General features: G+C 36.7%; 1 protein-coding gene across 1 annotated transcript; it reads right to left on the bottom strand.

The window, feature by feature from the left end:
• Positions 1-4,845: 4,845 nt before the first annotated feature.
• Positions 4,846-6,057, bottom strand: LOC111635110. Its single transcript, XM_023379971.1, has one exon. The coding sequence runs from the start codon at positions 6,055-6,057 to the stop codon at positions 4,846-4,848; it is 1,212 nt and encodes a 403-aa protein (XP_023235739.1).
• Positions 6,058-18,077: the final 12,020 nt, after the last annotated feature.

Raw genomic sequence — 18,077 nt, 5'->3', positions numbered from 1 at the left:
AAAGCAGTTAAAACAATAAATCGATGTTTGAACACTCAAAAAATGGCAGAACTTACAAATCGTAATCATAGTTGATGATAATAGCTGTTGCCAGATCAAGGAAAAAGTAACAAATTGATTGAAAAGTAACTTTTGACTGACAATGCTACTTCTAAATAATATAAAATTTTAAGATAAGAATTACTTTGGTCATAAAAAAATAGAAAAATGATAAAATGAATAAATAATTATAGTGTGAGATCTTGCAATAACTATACATGATTTTGCGCACGCTCACAATGGACTGCTCCGTAAACCGTAAGAAAAGTTTGTTCCCTTACAAATACGGATAAGCTCTTACGGTAGTTTATAACTATTGCTATAGATATCCAGTGTAGCAAACATTTACAAATACGGATACGGTTACATTACAAAGTTTATAACTCGACCCTTATTGTTGCTATACCATGAGGAAAGGGATAGAACCGTTAAGCTTGAAGAAGAGTTGAAACCACTTAAAAGAATGACTATACAACCTGAACCTAAAAAAAAATTATATGCAAAGATTTTGAACAAACCAATACATAAGACAACAGAAACAGACATAATGGTGTTTCCAAAGAAATCAGAAATAAAACAAACCGAGATGGATGAAGAACTAAAAAAAAAATTGATATTAAAGAAATAAAAGTAGGTGTCAAAAATATGAGACAAATAAGAAATGGAGTTATACTGAGATGCAGCTCCAAGGAAGAAGCAGAGAGATTAAAATCTAAAATAAATAATTCTAACAAGTTCGAGGCAAAGGCTCCCAGAAAACAAAATCCAAGGATTACAATAAATAAAATACCTTTGAGCAAGAAAAACACAGATGTCAAAAAGAACTTGATGATATATAACACAGAGCTGCAAGATGACAACTTCAGACCACTCTAGACCACTCTTTTCCATCAACAAAGACGAGCACACTGGTTGGTTGGTTGGTTAAGGTTTTTTGGCGCAAGGGCCCTTTAGGCCATGCTGCGCCATGACAAAAGGTAAAATATAACAAAACTAAATATATATAACACAAAATATAAATATGACACAAAAACGTAAATAGAAACAAACAAACAAAACAACAAAATAGATATAAGCATATAATAAATAAATAAATAAATATATAAATAATTAATTAAATTTCTTTATAAATATTTACGACTTTCAAAAAGTTCAGTATCTTATCAAGATTTGGCCTCTGGCCCAAAATCTCTTTAAAACTTGCATTTCCAAAATGCTGTCTACGTATCCTCTCAGAGGCAATGCAGTTGTAAAGTATGTGTTTAACACTTACAGTACAGTTACAATATTGGCATAATGGCTGATCTTCACCCTTCAAAAGGTACAGATGAGTCAACCGAGTATGCCCAATTCTCAAACGAGTAAGAATTACTTCAGATCTCCTGTCATACTGTTTATTACGTGTCCAATTTTCTATATTCGGCTTGATCTCGTGTAGTTTATTGTGGATTTGTGCATTCCACATGTTTTGCCATCGCTCTGCTAGTCGTTTTTTAACAACTAGCTTCAAATCACCTCCTTCAATAGGCATTATATGCTGTGAAGGACTAGCTGCCTTTGCAGCTGCGTCCGCTTCTTCATTTCCTTTTATACCTACATGGCCTGGGACCCAACAAAATTTTACAAAGAAATTACTTGCAATAAGATGGCAAAACAGTTTATGAATTTTAATCACTATGGAGTGGGAACTAGGTTCACACGAGATCAAAGCCTGAAGTGCACTAACTGAGTCAGTGTATATAACACAGCAACGATGACCTTTCCTATTTATATACTTTAGAGCTAAATAAATAGCATGCAACTCTGCAGAAAAGATAGAAGAATTTGATGCAATTTGTTCTGCCACAATTTCATCCTGGCAGACGAAAGCTGAGCCAACGTAATCATCAGATTTAGATCCATCTGTATAAATAGGAATTAAATTCCTGTCACAATGTTGAATTTCTGCAAAGTGCTGTCTATAGACGTAGTCTGGTGTGGATTCCTTAGGAAACTGCTTTAAGCTAAGGTCAACATTTATCACAGGAGTTGACCAAGGAGATATACTACAGACCTCTAGCTGTGAAATGTTGCTTGTGTTAAGGTCAATCGTGCTACTCACATTCTCCGTTCTTATGGGGAATGTAGGGACACAACTAGGGCGAGTTTCAAATAACCTTTTCAGCTGAGTATCTAATACTCTATAATCGACTGAAGGTTTAGAGTTAGATTTCTGCTTTATATAGTAAAATAGAGACAACTGTTCTCTCCTAAGAGACAGTGGAGGCTCATAAGCATCCACATACAAACTTTGGACAGGGGAAGTTCGGAATGCACCAGTGCACAAACGCAGTGCTTGATGATGGATTGGATCCAGCATCCGAAGAGTAGATTCTCGCGCAGAGCCATAAACAATGCATCCGTAGTCCAGCTTAGAGCGGACAAGGGCCCTATAAATCCTGAGCATAGAAACTTTGTCTGCTCCCCAGGATGAGCAGCATAATACCTTTAAAAGGTTTAGAGATTTTAAACATCTACTCTTCAGGTTGCGCAAGTGTGGCAAGAATGTCAGTTTTTTGTCAAAACAAACACCCAAAAACTTAGTCTCATTAACAATTGGAATTTTAACTCCATTTAAATATATTTCAGGATCCAGGTGCAAACCACGCCTTCGGCAAAAGTGAATGCACGAGGTCTTCTCTACGTTGAAACTAAAACCATTGGTCTTGGACCAATTTTCTATGCGATTTAAAGAGGTTTGCAGTTGTCTCTCAATGAAACTCATGTTACTAGACTGGCAGGAGATCTGAAAGTCATCCACATACAAAGAGTGTTTCACACTAGGGGGAAGACAGTTAGCTATGCTATTAATTTTAATTAGGAACAGAGTCACACTCAAAATAGAGCCTTGAGGAACACCTTCTTGTTGTGTGAAAGGCCTAGATAAAGTGTTGCCCATCCTGACATGAAATCTTCGATTCTGTAGGAAGTTTTTTATAAAAATCGGCAAATTACCCCGCAATCCGAATTCGTACAGATCACGGAGTATCCCGTATCGCCAACAGCGATCATAGGCCTTCTCTATATCGAAAAATACAGACACTAAGTGCTGTCGTCTAACAAACGCTTCGCGTATAGATGTTTCAAGGTTTACTAAGTTATCAGTGGTACTTCTGTTCCTACGGAATCCACTCTGATGTGGTGAAAAATAGTTCTTTACCTCTAGGAGGAACATCAGGCGTCTGTTTACCATTCTCTCAAAGAGTTTACACAGACAACTTGTCAGAGAGATTGGTCTGTAATTAGAGGGATTCTTGTGGTCTTTACCAGGCTTGAGAATGGGAATAACTATAGATAGCCTCCAAGAGTCAGGAAAAGTATGTTCTGTCCATATTCTGTTAAACAGACACAGAAGATTAGAAAGGGAATTGTTTGACAAATTTTTAATCATGCTGTAGTGGATTTTATCCAAGCCTACAGCACTATTCCCCGAGCGAGAGATCGCTGTATGTAGTTCTATGCTGGTGAATGGCACATTATATTCGTCATTATATGAGGAATGAAAGTTTAAATATTGTTTTTCACTTTGGGCTTTATAAGCCTGAAAATTTCTTGAATACATAATATTGCTGGATGAAGTAGAAAACGTTTCACCCAACGTATCAGCAATACCCTGTATATCGCTGATTATTGTGCCATTATTTTCCAGCATGGACAGAGAGTGAGAAGCATATTTCCCATTGATTTTATGAATTTTATCCCAGACTGCTTTTGAGCTAGTGGAAGATGTTATGCTAGAAACATACTTCCTCCAAGAATCCCTTTGGCTTTGCCTTCTTATTCTTCTGGCATTTGCCTTCGCTTTTTTAAAAGCTATCAAATTTCTAGCAGTGGGGTATCTTCTAAAAATTCCCCATGCTTTCTTTTGTGCTTTAAATGCTGCCTCGCAATTCGGATTCCACCATGGTTTCGGATGCTTTGGATATCTAGTTGATGTTTTCCCCATTGTTTTTTCCGCTGCCTGAATAATAGTAGAAGTGACAACTTCAACTGCATCATTGATATCAGCAGTATTGGCCATTTCCTCAGTGATGTTAGCCATAGAGGAGAATGCAGGCCAATCTGCCGTTTCCAGTTTCCAGCGTGGTGGACGGGCTGTTTCACAGCTTTCTCTGCCTCGATATTTTAGAAATATTGGGAAGTGGTCGCTAGAGAGTGGATTAGATCCAACCTCCCATGTAAATGCTGAAAACAGGTTTGGACTTGCTAATGATAGATCAATGGCAGTGAATGTTCTTGTTGGGGCATGGAAGTATGTCACTTCTCCTGTATTAAATAAATATAACTGCTGATTGCCTATGAACCTTTCAATGGTCCTGCCTCGACGGTTAATGTCGGGACTGCCCCACATTGGATTGTGACCATTGAAATCACCTAGTAAAACAAATGGAGTAGGCAACTGTTCAACCAAAGCATCCAATTCATCTTCGTTGACTCTGACATCTGGTGGCAAGTATATAGAACAAACCGTGACAGTTACTCCAATAGAAATTCTGACTGCCACAGCTTGCAGCTCTGTTGTTATTTGTACCGGCAAGGATGGGGTGCGGTTGGAAACCAGAATAGCCACACCACCACTTGCACGGTTGTGGCTATCATCATCCTTGCGGTAGAGATCAAATCCTTTTAAAGTAATTCCCTCTCTAGGTTTCAGATGAGTCTCCTGGAGTGCCACGCAGAGAGATGAGGTAGATGATGTCAAGTGTTTAATGTCAGAGAAGTTGTTGCGAAAACCACGACAGTTCCATTGGATTATTTTATAATCCATTATGTGTTTGAGGCAGCATTCTTAGAAAAAGTGTCCCTCTTCAGTTTAACTGATGATTTTCCTTTTGGAGGTGACGTTGGTTGGGTTACCTCCATATTATTCTCTTCATCAGAGATATCAGAGAACTCACTCATGGACTGAGCCTCTGATTTTTTAGATTTAGAGAGAGCTGCTTTCACTCTCTGTTTGTTTAGTGGGTTCTTATTAGCCTTTTTAGAACCCAGGTTTCTTGTAATTACCCCTGTTTTAGGCAGGGGTGTTTTTCCTTTTGTGATCTCCTTTTCTGGTGTTTGTGTAGACGGGAGTATTAAACATTTCGCATGGCGAGTAAGAGATTCGCTTGGGGAGACAGAGATATCAGTTTGAACCCCACATGACATTGTGGATTTCAACACAGAAGCAAATGTTTTCTGTTTCACTACTGTGCTTTGAGTGACCATTCGCCGAGCCTCCGGGTATGGTATGTTGTTAATGGTTTTTACTCGCTGGATTTCTTTCTCTCTCTGCCATGCTAGGCATTTTCGAGAGTAGGCAGGATGGGCATCTTTGCAATTCACACAGCACGGAGTAGTGGTACACTCAGTACTCTCGTGACCTTCAGTTCCGCACTGTGCGCATATGCTTTTCCCTCGGCACGATGTTTGTGAATGTCCAAATCGCTGGCATTTAAAGCAACGCAGCGGATTTGGAACATATGGGCGAACTGGGCAGCGCAGATAACCTGCTGTAATAACAGATGGCAAAGTCGGTTTATTAAATGTCAAAATAAGGTGTTTGGTGGGAATCAACTTGCCATCTCGACGAATGGAAATGCGTCGGACAGCAGTGACACCTTGGTCTGAAAGGCCAATCTGAATATCTGATTCATCTTCAGATATCAGATCGATCTCAGATATTACCCCACGTGATGAGTTTAGGCTCACATGTGGGGTGACAGTGACTTCCATTTCTCCTAGGGTCTTTGTTTCCAGAAGTTTTGCCGATTGTTGTGGGGAAGCTGTTTCCACCAGTAAATCTCCAGATCTTAATTTTTGTATTTTTTTCAACTGTCCTATGGTCGATTCAAACAATTTTTGAATCAAGAAAGGAGAAGCTTTAGCCAAGGGTTTTTCTCCGGTTGCGTGCACTACTAAGAACGCTGGATTAGTGGAGATTTTTTTGTTTGTTTTTGTTGTTGGTGCACAAGAACTTTTTGAATTTTTTGAATCCATAATTACAGTAAAAATTCAGCTCCTAGTGACCCCACCCACCATGGGGCCCAACAAGGGGATGCCGTCACATGGGAGACTCCCATAGACCGTCACACCAGGGTTTCCAAGGAGCTATACCCTCACAATGCAGTCAAGAAGAGCACATCTTGTCTGACGTGTCCACCCGATCTGCATCGATCAGTTGACTCCAAGCCGAGGTCAAGAATGACTCAACGACCAGCCGATTGACTCAAACAGAGCCTGATTTGAGCCTCCCGTTTATCCGAAGCAGGGGACAAAGTAGTGTGTTGGGGACGTTATGTTGCCCCTCAACTACCAGGATCCCCCTTTCCGGCATACGGGACACCACGCAAGGCAAACACGTGGGTGGGCGTTCAGATCCCAGGGATGGTGAAGAAGAGTATCTAAACCATCTCTGGGAGGTCCCCTCACCACGGACAGGAACCCACATCGAGGGGACGAGCACACTGAATTGTGTGCTTGGGTGATGGAACTAATGCCATCTTGTCGCAGGAAGTTAAAGGACAATGGAGACATAATTTCAATATGCTGGAACAGCTCAAAGATAAGAGACTTTTATAACTTCAAGCGATGTAACAAGTGCTTTCAATATGGACATCTTGGAAAGAAATGTAACGCCGGGGTTCACTGTCCTGACTGCTCAAAAGCGGGTCATACTTCATGTGAATGTGAGTGTGAGTTACACGAGTTTAAATGCATCAATTGGGAGAAATATAACAAATCATGACGAAGAGAGCCAGACAAAATTAAATACCAATCATGGAGCCAGAAATCGCAAGTGTCCTGTCTTTAAATACCAGTGTGAGGTAGCTAAAGCAAGAGTACGCAAATATTAAAGAAAAACTCAATTAACTTCATACAAATCAACTTAGATAAAGGATCTAGAGCTACGGACCACCTGGTAAAATATATCATAGAAAACAGTACAGATATAGCAATAATTCAAGAACCATACCATACAGCTTTCCTCAGCGATTCAAAGTACACACAAAGAATCAATACACAGCCATTGTTGTTTGCAACCCTGAACTTCAGGCTACTATAGTAGAAGAGCTAAGCAATGAGATAATGACCACAGTTTATTTGGAAATTAATAATTTGAAACTATTAATAAACTCCACTTACTTCCAACCAAGTAGCAATGTTAACAAGCAGATTCCAAACATAAAATACCTTATAACAAAAGCAAACTACCCACTACTAATAGGAATAGACTCAAACTGCAGATCTACAGGGTGGAAAACGGCCGTGGCATAGCACTTCTCGAATTCATACTGAACAACATCACAATACAAAACACTAAAGGCCCACCTACTTTCTATAACCACCAGGGTTCTAGTCATATCAACCTCACACTAACCACTGGGAACATAGGCCAGCATATTACAGATTGGTCAACCCTACTAACAAAAACACTATCAGAACACAGATATATTACATTTAGTCTTCTCATAGAAAAACATCATCAAAGGAACACAGCAATAACTAAAAAATATAATATACACAAGGCAAATTGGGATAACTTTAACTTGGATTACAATAATGAAGCACAAAGCATTAGACATAATTTACAACTAGACCTACCTATTAATAAAATAGTCGAGGAATACACAAAGAAAATCATACATTGTTGTGATAAAAATATCCCTACATACACCAAACATAAACAGCCAGTTCCCTGGTGGACTACCGAACTAACCCTACAGAGGAGACTATTAAATAATGCGAGACGAAAATACCAACGCTGCAAACAACAATCCCAACGAGAGACACTAAGACAAGCATATACCCAGCTAAGGAACAAGTACCAGAAGTTGATTAAACAATCCTAAGCACACTCTTGGAAAGAATTCTGTACTGATGTAGGAAATCAGAACCCGTGGGGCGAAGTATATAAAGTTCTAAAACACCAAAGCAATATCAACCTACAAACTGTATTATTAAAGGATAAATATGGAAGTAAATGTATGACTAGCGAGAATGAAGCAAAAACAATACTTGACTATTTCTATCCCAAGGATGAGCAAAACACAGACAATAGCAACCATAGCTCAATTCGTCTCTGCATTAATCAACCATATCTTGGGAATAATGACTCCTGTTTCAGATACACGAGGTCCAAAATGTAATAAAAACACTTCAAAACAAAAAGATACCTGGGCACAATGGGATTCTTCCAGAGATAGTAAGGCACATATTCCAAATAACTCCCGATATCTTGCACAATATCTACAATAGCTGTCTACAACAAGCTATCTTTCCAAATACCTGGAAGATAGCAATATGCAAATTAATTCCAAAACCTGGCACCCAAATCCTCAGTGAACCAAGGCCAATCAGTCTGTTACCAGTTATGAGAAAAATTTTCGAAAAATTACTAATAAACAGAATTAATTATCACCTTCACAAAAATAACATACTTAATAGAAAACAATTTGGTTTTACCCCACAAAGCAGTACTGTAGACGCCCTATCTGCAGTAACCAAAATAACTAAAAATAGTCAAGATAACAAAGATTACTGTTCAGTAATATCCCTTGATATATCTGCGGCATTTGATTGTGCTTGGATTCCCAAGATACTTCACACATTACATAGATATAACTGCCCAAAAAATTTATATGATCTGACAGTCAATTATTTTAAAAACAGATGCACAACACTAAAACACAACAACAACACTTATATCAGGAATGTCTCCCTAGGCTGCCCCCAAGGCTCTGCCTGTGGGCCAGACTTTTGGAATATCCTAATGAATACAATATTCGATATCAAAATACCAGCACTATGTGAAGTGTTTTGCTTTGCTGATGACTCTCTCGTAATAGTCGTTGCTGATAACATTAAAGTGCTAGAAAACAAAGCAAAATCAATCCTTTGTAAAATTGAAATGCATGGGAAAAATGGAGCAAGAGAGCTAGAGAAAACCAGCTAAATGTAAAAGTGTTTAGTGATATTAATAAAAAATTATTCATATCATATTATCTGGTCAATTGAGTCGTTTATAATATATGGTGGCAGCGTAGAGGAAAATGTATCAGATCCCAGCGCCAGAAGTTTTTAATTTTTGTCCTGTAGATTGGAAAACATAGATAGGGTGTTTCAAACGATTTCAAACACCATCTGGACTCCATAATAAAAAAGAAACTGACCAGGTAAATTATTTCAAATATTTAATGGTACAGAAAGCTGAGGAAATTTTGGTGTCATTTAGTTTCCCAGAGGAGGATAGAAATGACTATTCAAAACTTAAGGCAACATTCGAAAAATACTTTGTCCCAACTAAAAATGTTATATACGAAACCTATAAATTCTATTCTTGATTTCAAGAAAAAGAAACAATGGAAAATTTTGTAACTTCATTATATAGTCTGGTTAAAATGTGTAATTTCCCTGCTTCGTTTCAAAACGAAATGATTAGGAACAAATAGTTTGCGAAATTAACGACAAAAATGTTTTGAAACACTTGCAACTTGAAACAGAACTAACTCTGGATAAAGCAATAAAAACTACGAGACAGACTGAAACAGTGAAAAAGCAACAAGAAGCTTTTAAGAACAATTTCAGTAATAACATATATGCATTACGCAAAACTGCACATAGGAAGAACATATTTTCTAAACCGGAAGCAACCAACAATTTGTTTACCAAAAACAAAACTTCAATATTCCTGTTATTAGAGTGGAAAACTGATGAAACATAGTAAACTAAATTTCCCTGCACATAAATCAATCTGTAATAAGGGCAAAAAAGTAGGTCATTACACAAATGTCTGTAAAGCTAAAGTGAGTATAAATGAAATAAAAAAACCTAACCAAAGTTCATTTCTAGGACATGTTAAAGAGTCAAGTAATATAAACAATAGCATTAAAAGACAGCTTAACCAATGGAATGCAAACATTTTCGTGGGAAGCATTCCTTTAAACTTCAAGATAGACAGATGTCACAGTTATACCACACGAGACATATAACAGAGTGCTCTCTCGTGTTAAATTATGAGAAACAAAAAGATATATACACGGCCTTAAAAAAAAAACTCTGGATGTTGTGAGAGTGTTTATGGAGAAGCTAAGAAATAAGAAATTCCACATCCATAGTTTATCTGTAACTTGTATGTTTTATACAAGTTACAGATAAACTAGAACACTCCTTGTTGAGTGGTAAAGCGAGTGAACAGTTAAATCTTGTGAAAAGAATACAGGAACTAAACTCCGCTTTCGATCCATTTAAAGAATTCCCCAATCTATTTCAGGGGATTAGGAAAGTACAGAAACCCTATTACATTAAACTTAAACTGGAAGCAAAGCCTTACACTGGCAGTTCCTCAAAAAGTACCATTGCCCTTGAGAGATAAGCTCAAAAAACTCTGGGAGAGATGGTAAATAAAAGAAAAATCGAGGCAGTAGACAAACCTGCAGAATGGTGTGCTCCAATGGTTTTGGTTCCAAAGAAATCAGATGAAATAAGAATTTGTGTCGATCTATCTAAACTGAATGAAAACATTGGGAGAGAATACTTTCCAATGGTGTTAATCCACTACACACTCAGCCAATTTCATAATGCAAAAATCTTTAGTATTATTAATGCTAATGCAGGGTTTTTACAAATTGCATTGGATTCGGAATCATCTTACTTAAAAACATTTATAACACCCTGTGGGATGTTCAGATTTAAACAGTTGCCATTTGTAAATGAGTAAACACCTTAAATATTTCAAAAAAGAATACCAGAGGGCCCTGGAATTGTAAAACTAATGGATAAATTCGTGATATTTGGAGCCACAGAAAAAAAACATGATAAACATCTGCATGAAATACTTCATACACTTCAAAATGCAAGATGAACGCTAAATGCTGAAAAATGTCAGTTAGGAATAAAAAAAGTCAAGTTTCTCGAACATGTAATCTCGCATTAAAATATACAAGGTCTGTTCAAAAAGTATCGGACCTTTGGTCGGCAAAAATAAATTTATTGACTTTGAGGTACAAAACCCTAATCCCCTTCAAAGTAGTCTCCTTGGTAACGTATACACTTCTCCCAGCGTTCCTGCCATTGCTGGAAACACTGCTGGAACGCATCTTTTGGAATGGTTATCAGCCGGTCCGTCGCATTTCGCATGATGTCTTCTCTCGACTAAATTTGGGTTCCTTTTAGCGGCATTTTCAGCTTGAGAAATAGCCAAAGGTCACACGGAGCCATGTGGAGAGAGTACGGAGCGTGACGAACCACAGGAGTATTGTGTTTGGCGACGAAAGCCCGAATCAGATGCGCAGAATGGGCGGATGCGTTATCACGATGGAGCTGCCAAGTTTTGATCGACCACAGATCCCATCGTTTGCATCGCACTGTATCGGAAAGACGACGAAGGACCTCCTGGTAGTACTCCTTTGCGATGGTTTGGCCTTGTGGTGCGTACTCACGACACACCACCCCACGAGAGTCGAAAAAACTGTCAACATGACCTTTGATATTGCTGCGGACCTGCCGCGCTTTTTTTGGCCTCGAGGATCGTCCCCGAAAGCCTGCTGAATCTTGCGAATGGTTTACACTCGGGTATCGCCAAGGTTTTTGGCAAAATTTGATGTAATATCGCTGCTCACGTTGTTCAGTCATTTTCCAGCTTAGTGAAATCCGACGAGAGCGCACTACATGACCTCACTCATAGGCCGATTCCCAACGACTGACGCTTTCTGCAGGCGGGAAAAAATTCAAGGCTGTGCATGACTGTCCCCTCCACAACTCCACCGAAGGAGGACTCTCTCGCAGCATTGGTTTACGCGGAAAAAAATAAGGTCCGATACTTTTTGAACAGACCTTGTAAAACCTGATCCCAAAAACCAAAACCAATAGCAAAGCTCACAAGACCTAGCTCTGTCACAGAGCTAAAAAGATTTTTGGGCATGAGTGAATTCCTATGCAAATTCATACCAATAATGGCTGATGTTCCAAACCCTCTACACAAACTGTTAACCTTCTTATGACCGGGGTACAGATCTGTTGCACCTCCCATTGTTATGACAATGGACCAAAGTACTGATTCATCGTTACCCTGCTAAAAATCAATTTTAATCAAATTTATTGACTACGGATGCCAGCACTTAACAATAGTCTGTTGCATACCGATTAACAAAGTGTTTTATAGACAGACAGATAGTAATAGCATGGGGTCAAAAATATTACCATCTGTCTGTCAATTAGTGAAAATTAGCTGAATTAGTTCTGATTGATGTTGATAAAAAAGTAAGTGAAATACATGGAATAAAATTAATAATGAGATATGTATATAATAGTAATTTAACTAATAAAGAAACTATCCATAATTTTATAAATAATATAAGTTACGACATTCAGTTTGATATTGAAGAAGAAGTAAATATAAAAATTAATTACCTCGATATAACTATATTAAATAACCCTGATACATTTCAATTTATAACATATAAAAAATCTTGTAATGTTCATAAAACTATAAATTACCATTCTTATATCCCAGATTATATAAAAAACAATTCTTATATCTTATGGAATTAAAATATACACGTATAACTGATGATCATAATAAAAATATTAAACTTAAAGATTTAGAAATAAAATTTATAATGAGTGATTACCCAAAGTTTATTCTTACTAAATAGAAAACATGTCACTTAAAAAACAGATATAATACGAAATTTAAAAATTTAAAAACATATAAAAGATTTCCATATATTAAAAATATTTTTGATTATTGTAGTAATAGCCTTAAAAATTATAACATTTGTTTGGCCCCATCTTTGATCAATAAAATTTCACAGAATATACACAGATATATTGATAAATGTAGTATTAATAATATGGATTGCCTAAAAAAAGCTAGTGTTGTATACTGGTTGGAATGTGATTGTCAAAATCCATATATGTACTGCTTGCTTAGCGTCTGCCATTTTTATTTTAAAATCGTGGCCCTGATTATCAGAAATTATGATTCTATCTGTTATTTTGATACTTTTCTTTATTTATAATGTTGTATTTACTTTATTTTCCTGTAATTAGAGACAATACAGCTTTAAAATAAACAGATCAGCTTTGTCTTGCCAACAGATTATCTCAACTTTCACCGATTGTCCTCGGTTCCTTTGTAATCGGATAGGAATTGACCGTGAATTGTGCAGTGTTAAGTGTTTATTGCTTTTGCAGTAATACGAGTAGAGCGGGAGAGTTGCTTAATGAACTGGCAAACGTTTTATTACCGTTTAAACAACTTCTCCCAACTTGTTATTCTTAGTAACTAGACACGTCTGTTAAGGTCGGTGAAAGTTTATTACTTTCACAACAGGGTGTCAAGTGAACCGCCACCCACACCAACCGTTAACAAAAACAACGCGCGAAGTATCACATTACTCTGTAAACGAAAACTCCCTTCCTTGTTGGAGGCGGGTCACATGTCAAGGTTACCGTTTAATGTTATTGAACAAAATGTTGTCCTTGATATTTAAGAATCAGTTTTGTCAGAACTGTTCATTTTTAATACATCTTTTTTATAACCGAAGCGGAAATAAATTATAAATGTTTTTATTGTGTTTTAAATCGATTTGTTTTAAATTATACTCGTATACAGTTTATGTATTAAAATTGTAGGGAACGTTTTGTTGTTTCAAGAAATATTTATTCATTATACAGATTTTAAGTTTGCAAAAAATGTTTTCATATCTCTTATTCGTCAGTATATATATATTAATAAAATATATTGCCATTTTATAAACAGATCCTATTGTAATCAGTGTATTACTTTGTATTTAAATCCACATTATATTCAAATCGACATTTTATATTTTGTAAGTATTTACGTATCACATTATATGTCATTCGTTTAATTCTATACTACTTACGTTATAACTGTTTTTATATCTTTTATTTTTCTTTTACATGCTTTCAATTATGTTTTAAATATCATGTGATCTAATCTACGAACGGCAGCTTTCCACGCATCAAATAGATTTTCTACGGAAAAGCCGTCATTGCAGGCATAACATACTTTATACAACGTGAAAATTCCAATTAATGGATTATGTGCATTCCATGACTTTGCTAAATGCCACACAGTATGTTAATGCAACGCAATAACATAATTTGTGACATTTAGCAGAATATTCGAAGTGAACACCTTCATTAATTAAAAGGAGACATAGCCAGTAAATAAAGACACATTTTTCTCTATATTATTTATGTCTGTTACGCTGAAATCAAATACAATTGTGAGGGAAGCGATAGTATAAAGCCTTTGCTGAAGTGCTTGATTAATTGTTCCAATATGCCTAAAGCAATATCTAAGGATATCCGAGAACTCGTACTACTTCATCGACGTGATGGCATGACCATCGAGGAGATAGTGGACTGCCTCCGCATATCGACACGTAGTGTATCCAGAATACTAAAACTGCATCAAGACACACAGTCGGTGTCACCAGGACGCTCGTCTGGCCGACCGTGCCTAACAACTCCTGCTCAAGACGAGCGACTTAGGACGGAAAGCCAGGTGAGTCCGTTTGCCATGGCATCGACTTTACGATCATGTCTTGATCTGAACGTGTCCACGGACACTGTTAAGCAAAGGTTAGTAATATTTGTAGTATAATATATTCACCTTCCAATGAAATGTATTTCTATCGATAAGATGAACCGCCAAACATTTCTATTAACGTGGTCTTGCGTATACAGAAATGTAGGAAGCAGTATAATACATATTTTTATTTTATTCATAGGCTGCGCGAAGCCAAACTTTTCGGCAGGAAAGCAGCTACTAAGCAATCGCTTAAACGTGCAAATGAAATGGACCATATAGGTAATTATTATGCCTTTTTGTCCTTTTTAACTATTTATAATTTATTTTGTATACTAGTACTTTCTATATATTAACAAAACTTATTATACTGGAAAATTATGGATGCAGATATTTAGTCTTACAGTTCAAAATAATGTTCTTTATTTACTTCACAGGTGAACTAAATAAAGAACATTATTTTGAACTGTAAGACTAAATGTCTGCATCCATAATTTTCCAGTATAATAAGTTTTGTTAATATATAGAAAGTACTAGTATACAAAATAAATTATAAATAGTTAAAAAGGACAAAAAGGCATAATAATTACCTATATGGTCCATTTCATTTGCACGTTTAAGCGATTGCTTAGTAGCTGCTTTCCTGCCGAAAAGTTTTTGGCTTCGCGCAGCCTATGAANTTCATTAATTTTCATTTTCATGTAGTAAAGGCTCTATGCCTTCATAAAGGACGTAGTTTTCCTTTGTTTAAGGGTATTTGGGCAGTTTATTCTCTGTTATATTCTCAAGTAAACAATACATACAAGTACAGTACAGTATTTTCTGAGGAAACACTCATACTTATTTTTTTTAACCCCATTCCCGATAACCCGGCATTTTCACAAACTCAGACACCCTTCGGTCCACATTAGGCCGAGTTTTCGAGGTTCTACTGTATATAAAAAGTACTTTACTAGTATACAAAATAAATTATAAATAGACCAAATAGGGTTCGCATACCAACATATGCAATGGAAAAGTGAAGATTGGAAACATGTTATATTTACGGACGAAAAAGTATTTTGCTCATGCAGCAATGGGACCGTGTGGGTGCGTCGCCCACAATCAACAAGGCACGACCCTGCATATCTGTGGCACACCCAAAGAAGCGGTTGTTTTTCGCTAGGTGAGTGTATTTAATTTGGTGTTTTCGTGTGTAGATGTCATTATTTTTTTGAACATGACGACTTATCTGCTTTTTCTGTTTACAGGTGTCTGGGGATGGATGAGTAATGTGGGTCCCGGGGAGTTGGTCCGCATAGACGGTCACCTCACCGCCGGCCAGCATATCGAGATCTTAGATCAGGTACTACTGCCGACGGTGGGGGCCGTCTATGGCGATGAACCATTTCAGTTCGTTCACGACCACTCCCCGGTACACACAGCACGAATCGTTACTGAGTGGATACAAGAACATCCACAAATCATTGACATGGGATGGCCGGGGAGAGGGGCAAACCTCAACCCGATCGAACATTTGTGGTCTATGATCACGCGCAGCCCCATTGAAACCGCCAATCCCAACGACATTTGGGACATTGTCTCTGGTCGTTGGAAGACGCTTCGCGAGGGCTTGCTTTGCCACAATCTTGTGGAAAGCATGCCTAAGCGACTGAATGCGGTCGTGCAGAATGCTGGATCGTGGTCCGGGTACTAAACCTCTCCCCTCCATCTTCATGTTTTATTGTTATTTTAAGTTAGCAGACGCTAACAGTTTACTTTTGTCAGCTGAGTTAACTGTGTTCTGTTAACGAATCATCGAAATGTTGATTAATTGCTATGTTCTGTTAACGATTCATCCAAATTGTGAATAATTGCTATGTTCTGTTAAAGATTCGTGCATATTGTAAATAATTGCTATGTTCTGTTAACGAATCCTCAAAATGTTAATTAATTGCTATGTTCTGTTAACAAGTTGTTTGTAACTTGAGTAAATAAATCTCATTTACTCATTTCTAATCTGTGTGTTTTGCAAACAAGACATAAAATCGCGGCACAATTTAATGTTATAACAGTTATTATACCTGTTACTTCACATTAAAGTGCATTGCTTGCAAATTGATCGCTCACATATATATGTTATCTCTGATTCGTGAATCGGATATAGTTCAATAACGATTGACAGCCAATACGGTTTAAGCAGGGTGTGACCTACAGGAATGTCCAATCAAGCAAGTAAAACAAGGTGTGGCTAACACCTTTTAACAAATCATATTCAAGGAAATTTCCCAATGTTTTATTGGATAATAACAAACTAATATACTTTGTGTATTGTGTCTTAACTTTAAAAAGTTAATCAGTAAGCAATAAAGTGGCAATTTTGCTATGAGGGGAGAGAAAGCAAATTCAGAAGAAAAAAGTGTTGACCAGAAAAACGTAAATGCAGAAAAAAGTGCGGCATGTGACCTTTGCAGTTGAACTTGTTTATTTAGAAAACAAATTGGAATCTCAAGCAGTGATTTTCCGAAGTAACATATTAGTTCCAAATTTCTGTTGTTGCTCTCCATTAGACCGAAATGTAAAAGTCTCATTACCTGGTTTGACAATTGTGAACATTACAAATCGTGTGTTCCTCGAGTCTAATCAAAACCCGATAATAGTTGATGGCTATAATGTGATGTATCGCTCTTAATTATGTCATGAAAACATTTTATTTTCAGTTATTTGTCGAATATTATTATTTTTTTTTTCATTTTATTTCAAAAAACTATAACGATTGTGTCCAATAGTTTAACCCCTTCACTAGAAAGCTTCTTTCGAAATCACGTGCTGAAAACTGTATAGCTTTTGATTATTAAAAAAATATTTATGAGAAATTTAAAAAAGTGTGTATATTTATTATTTGTTATACGTCGAAAATGGTTCCTGAATGTCATCTTTCCCGGATAAACTACTTCACGCCTGCAATGAGGGCTTAACCGTAGAAATCCTATGTGATGCGTGGAAAGCTGCCATTCATAGATTAGAGCACATTCGCTTTAAATAATAATTAAAAACATAAAAAAGAAAAATAAAAGATATAAAAACAGTTATAATGTAAGTAGTATAGAATTAAACGAATGACATATAATGTGATNGAGAAATTTAAAAAAGTGTGTATATTTATTATTTGTTATACGTCGAAAATGGTTCCTGAATGTCATCTTTCCCGGATAAACTACTTCACGCCTGCAATGAGGGCTTAACCGTAGAAATCCTATGTGATGCGTGGAAAGCTGCCATTCATAGATTAGAGCACATTCGCTTTAAATAATAATTAAAAACATAAAAAAGAAAAATAAAAGATATAAAAACAGTTATAATGTAAGTAGTATAGAATTAAACGAATGACATATAATGTGATACGTAAATACTTACAAAATATAAAATGTCGATTCGAATATAATGTGGATTTAAATACAAAGTAATACATTGATTACAA

This window comes from Centruroides sculpturatus, unplaced genomic scaffold, assembly GCF_000671375.1.
Source record: "Centruroides sculpturatus isolate CEXI.00-Female unplaced genomic scaffold, Cexi_2.0 scaffold947, whole genome shotgun sequence".
NCBI classification, from domain to species: Eukaryota; Metazoa; Arthropoda; class Arachnida; order Scorpiones; family Buthidae; genus Centruroides; species Centruroides sculpturatus.
This window is presented reverse-complemented; position numbering and strand designations above follow the sequence as displayed.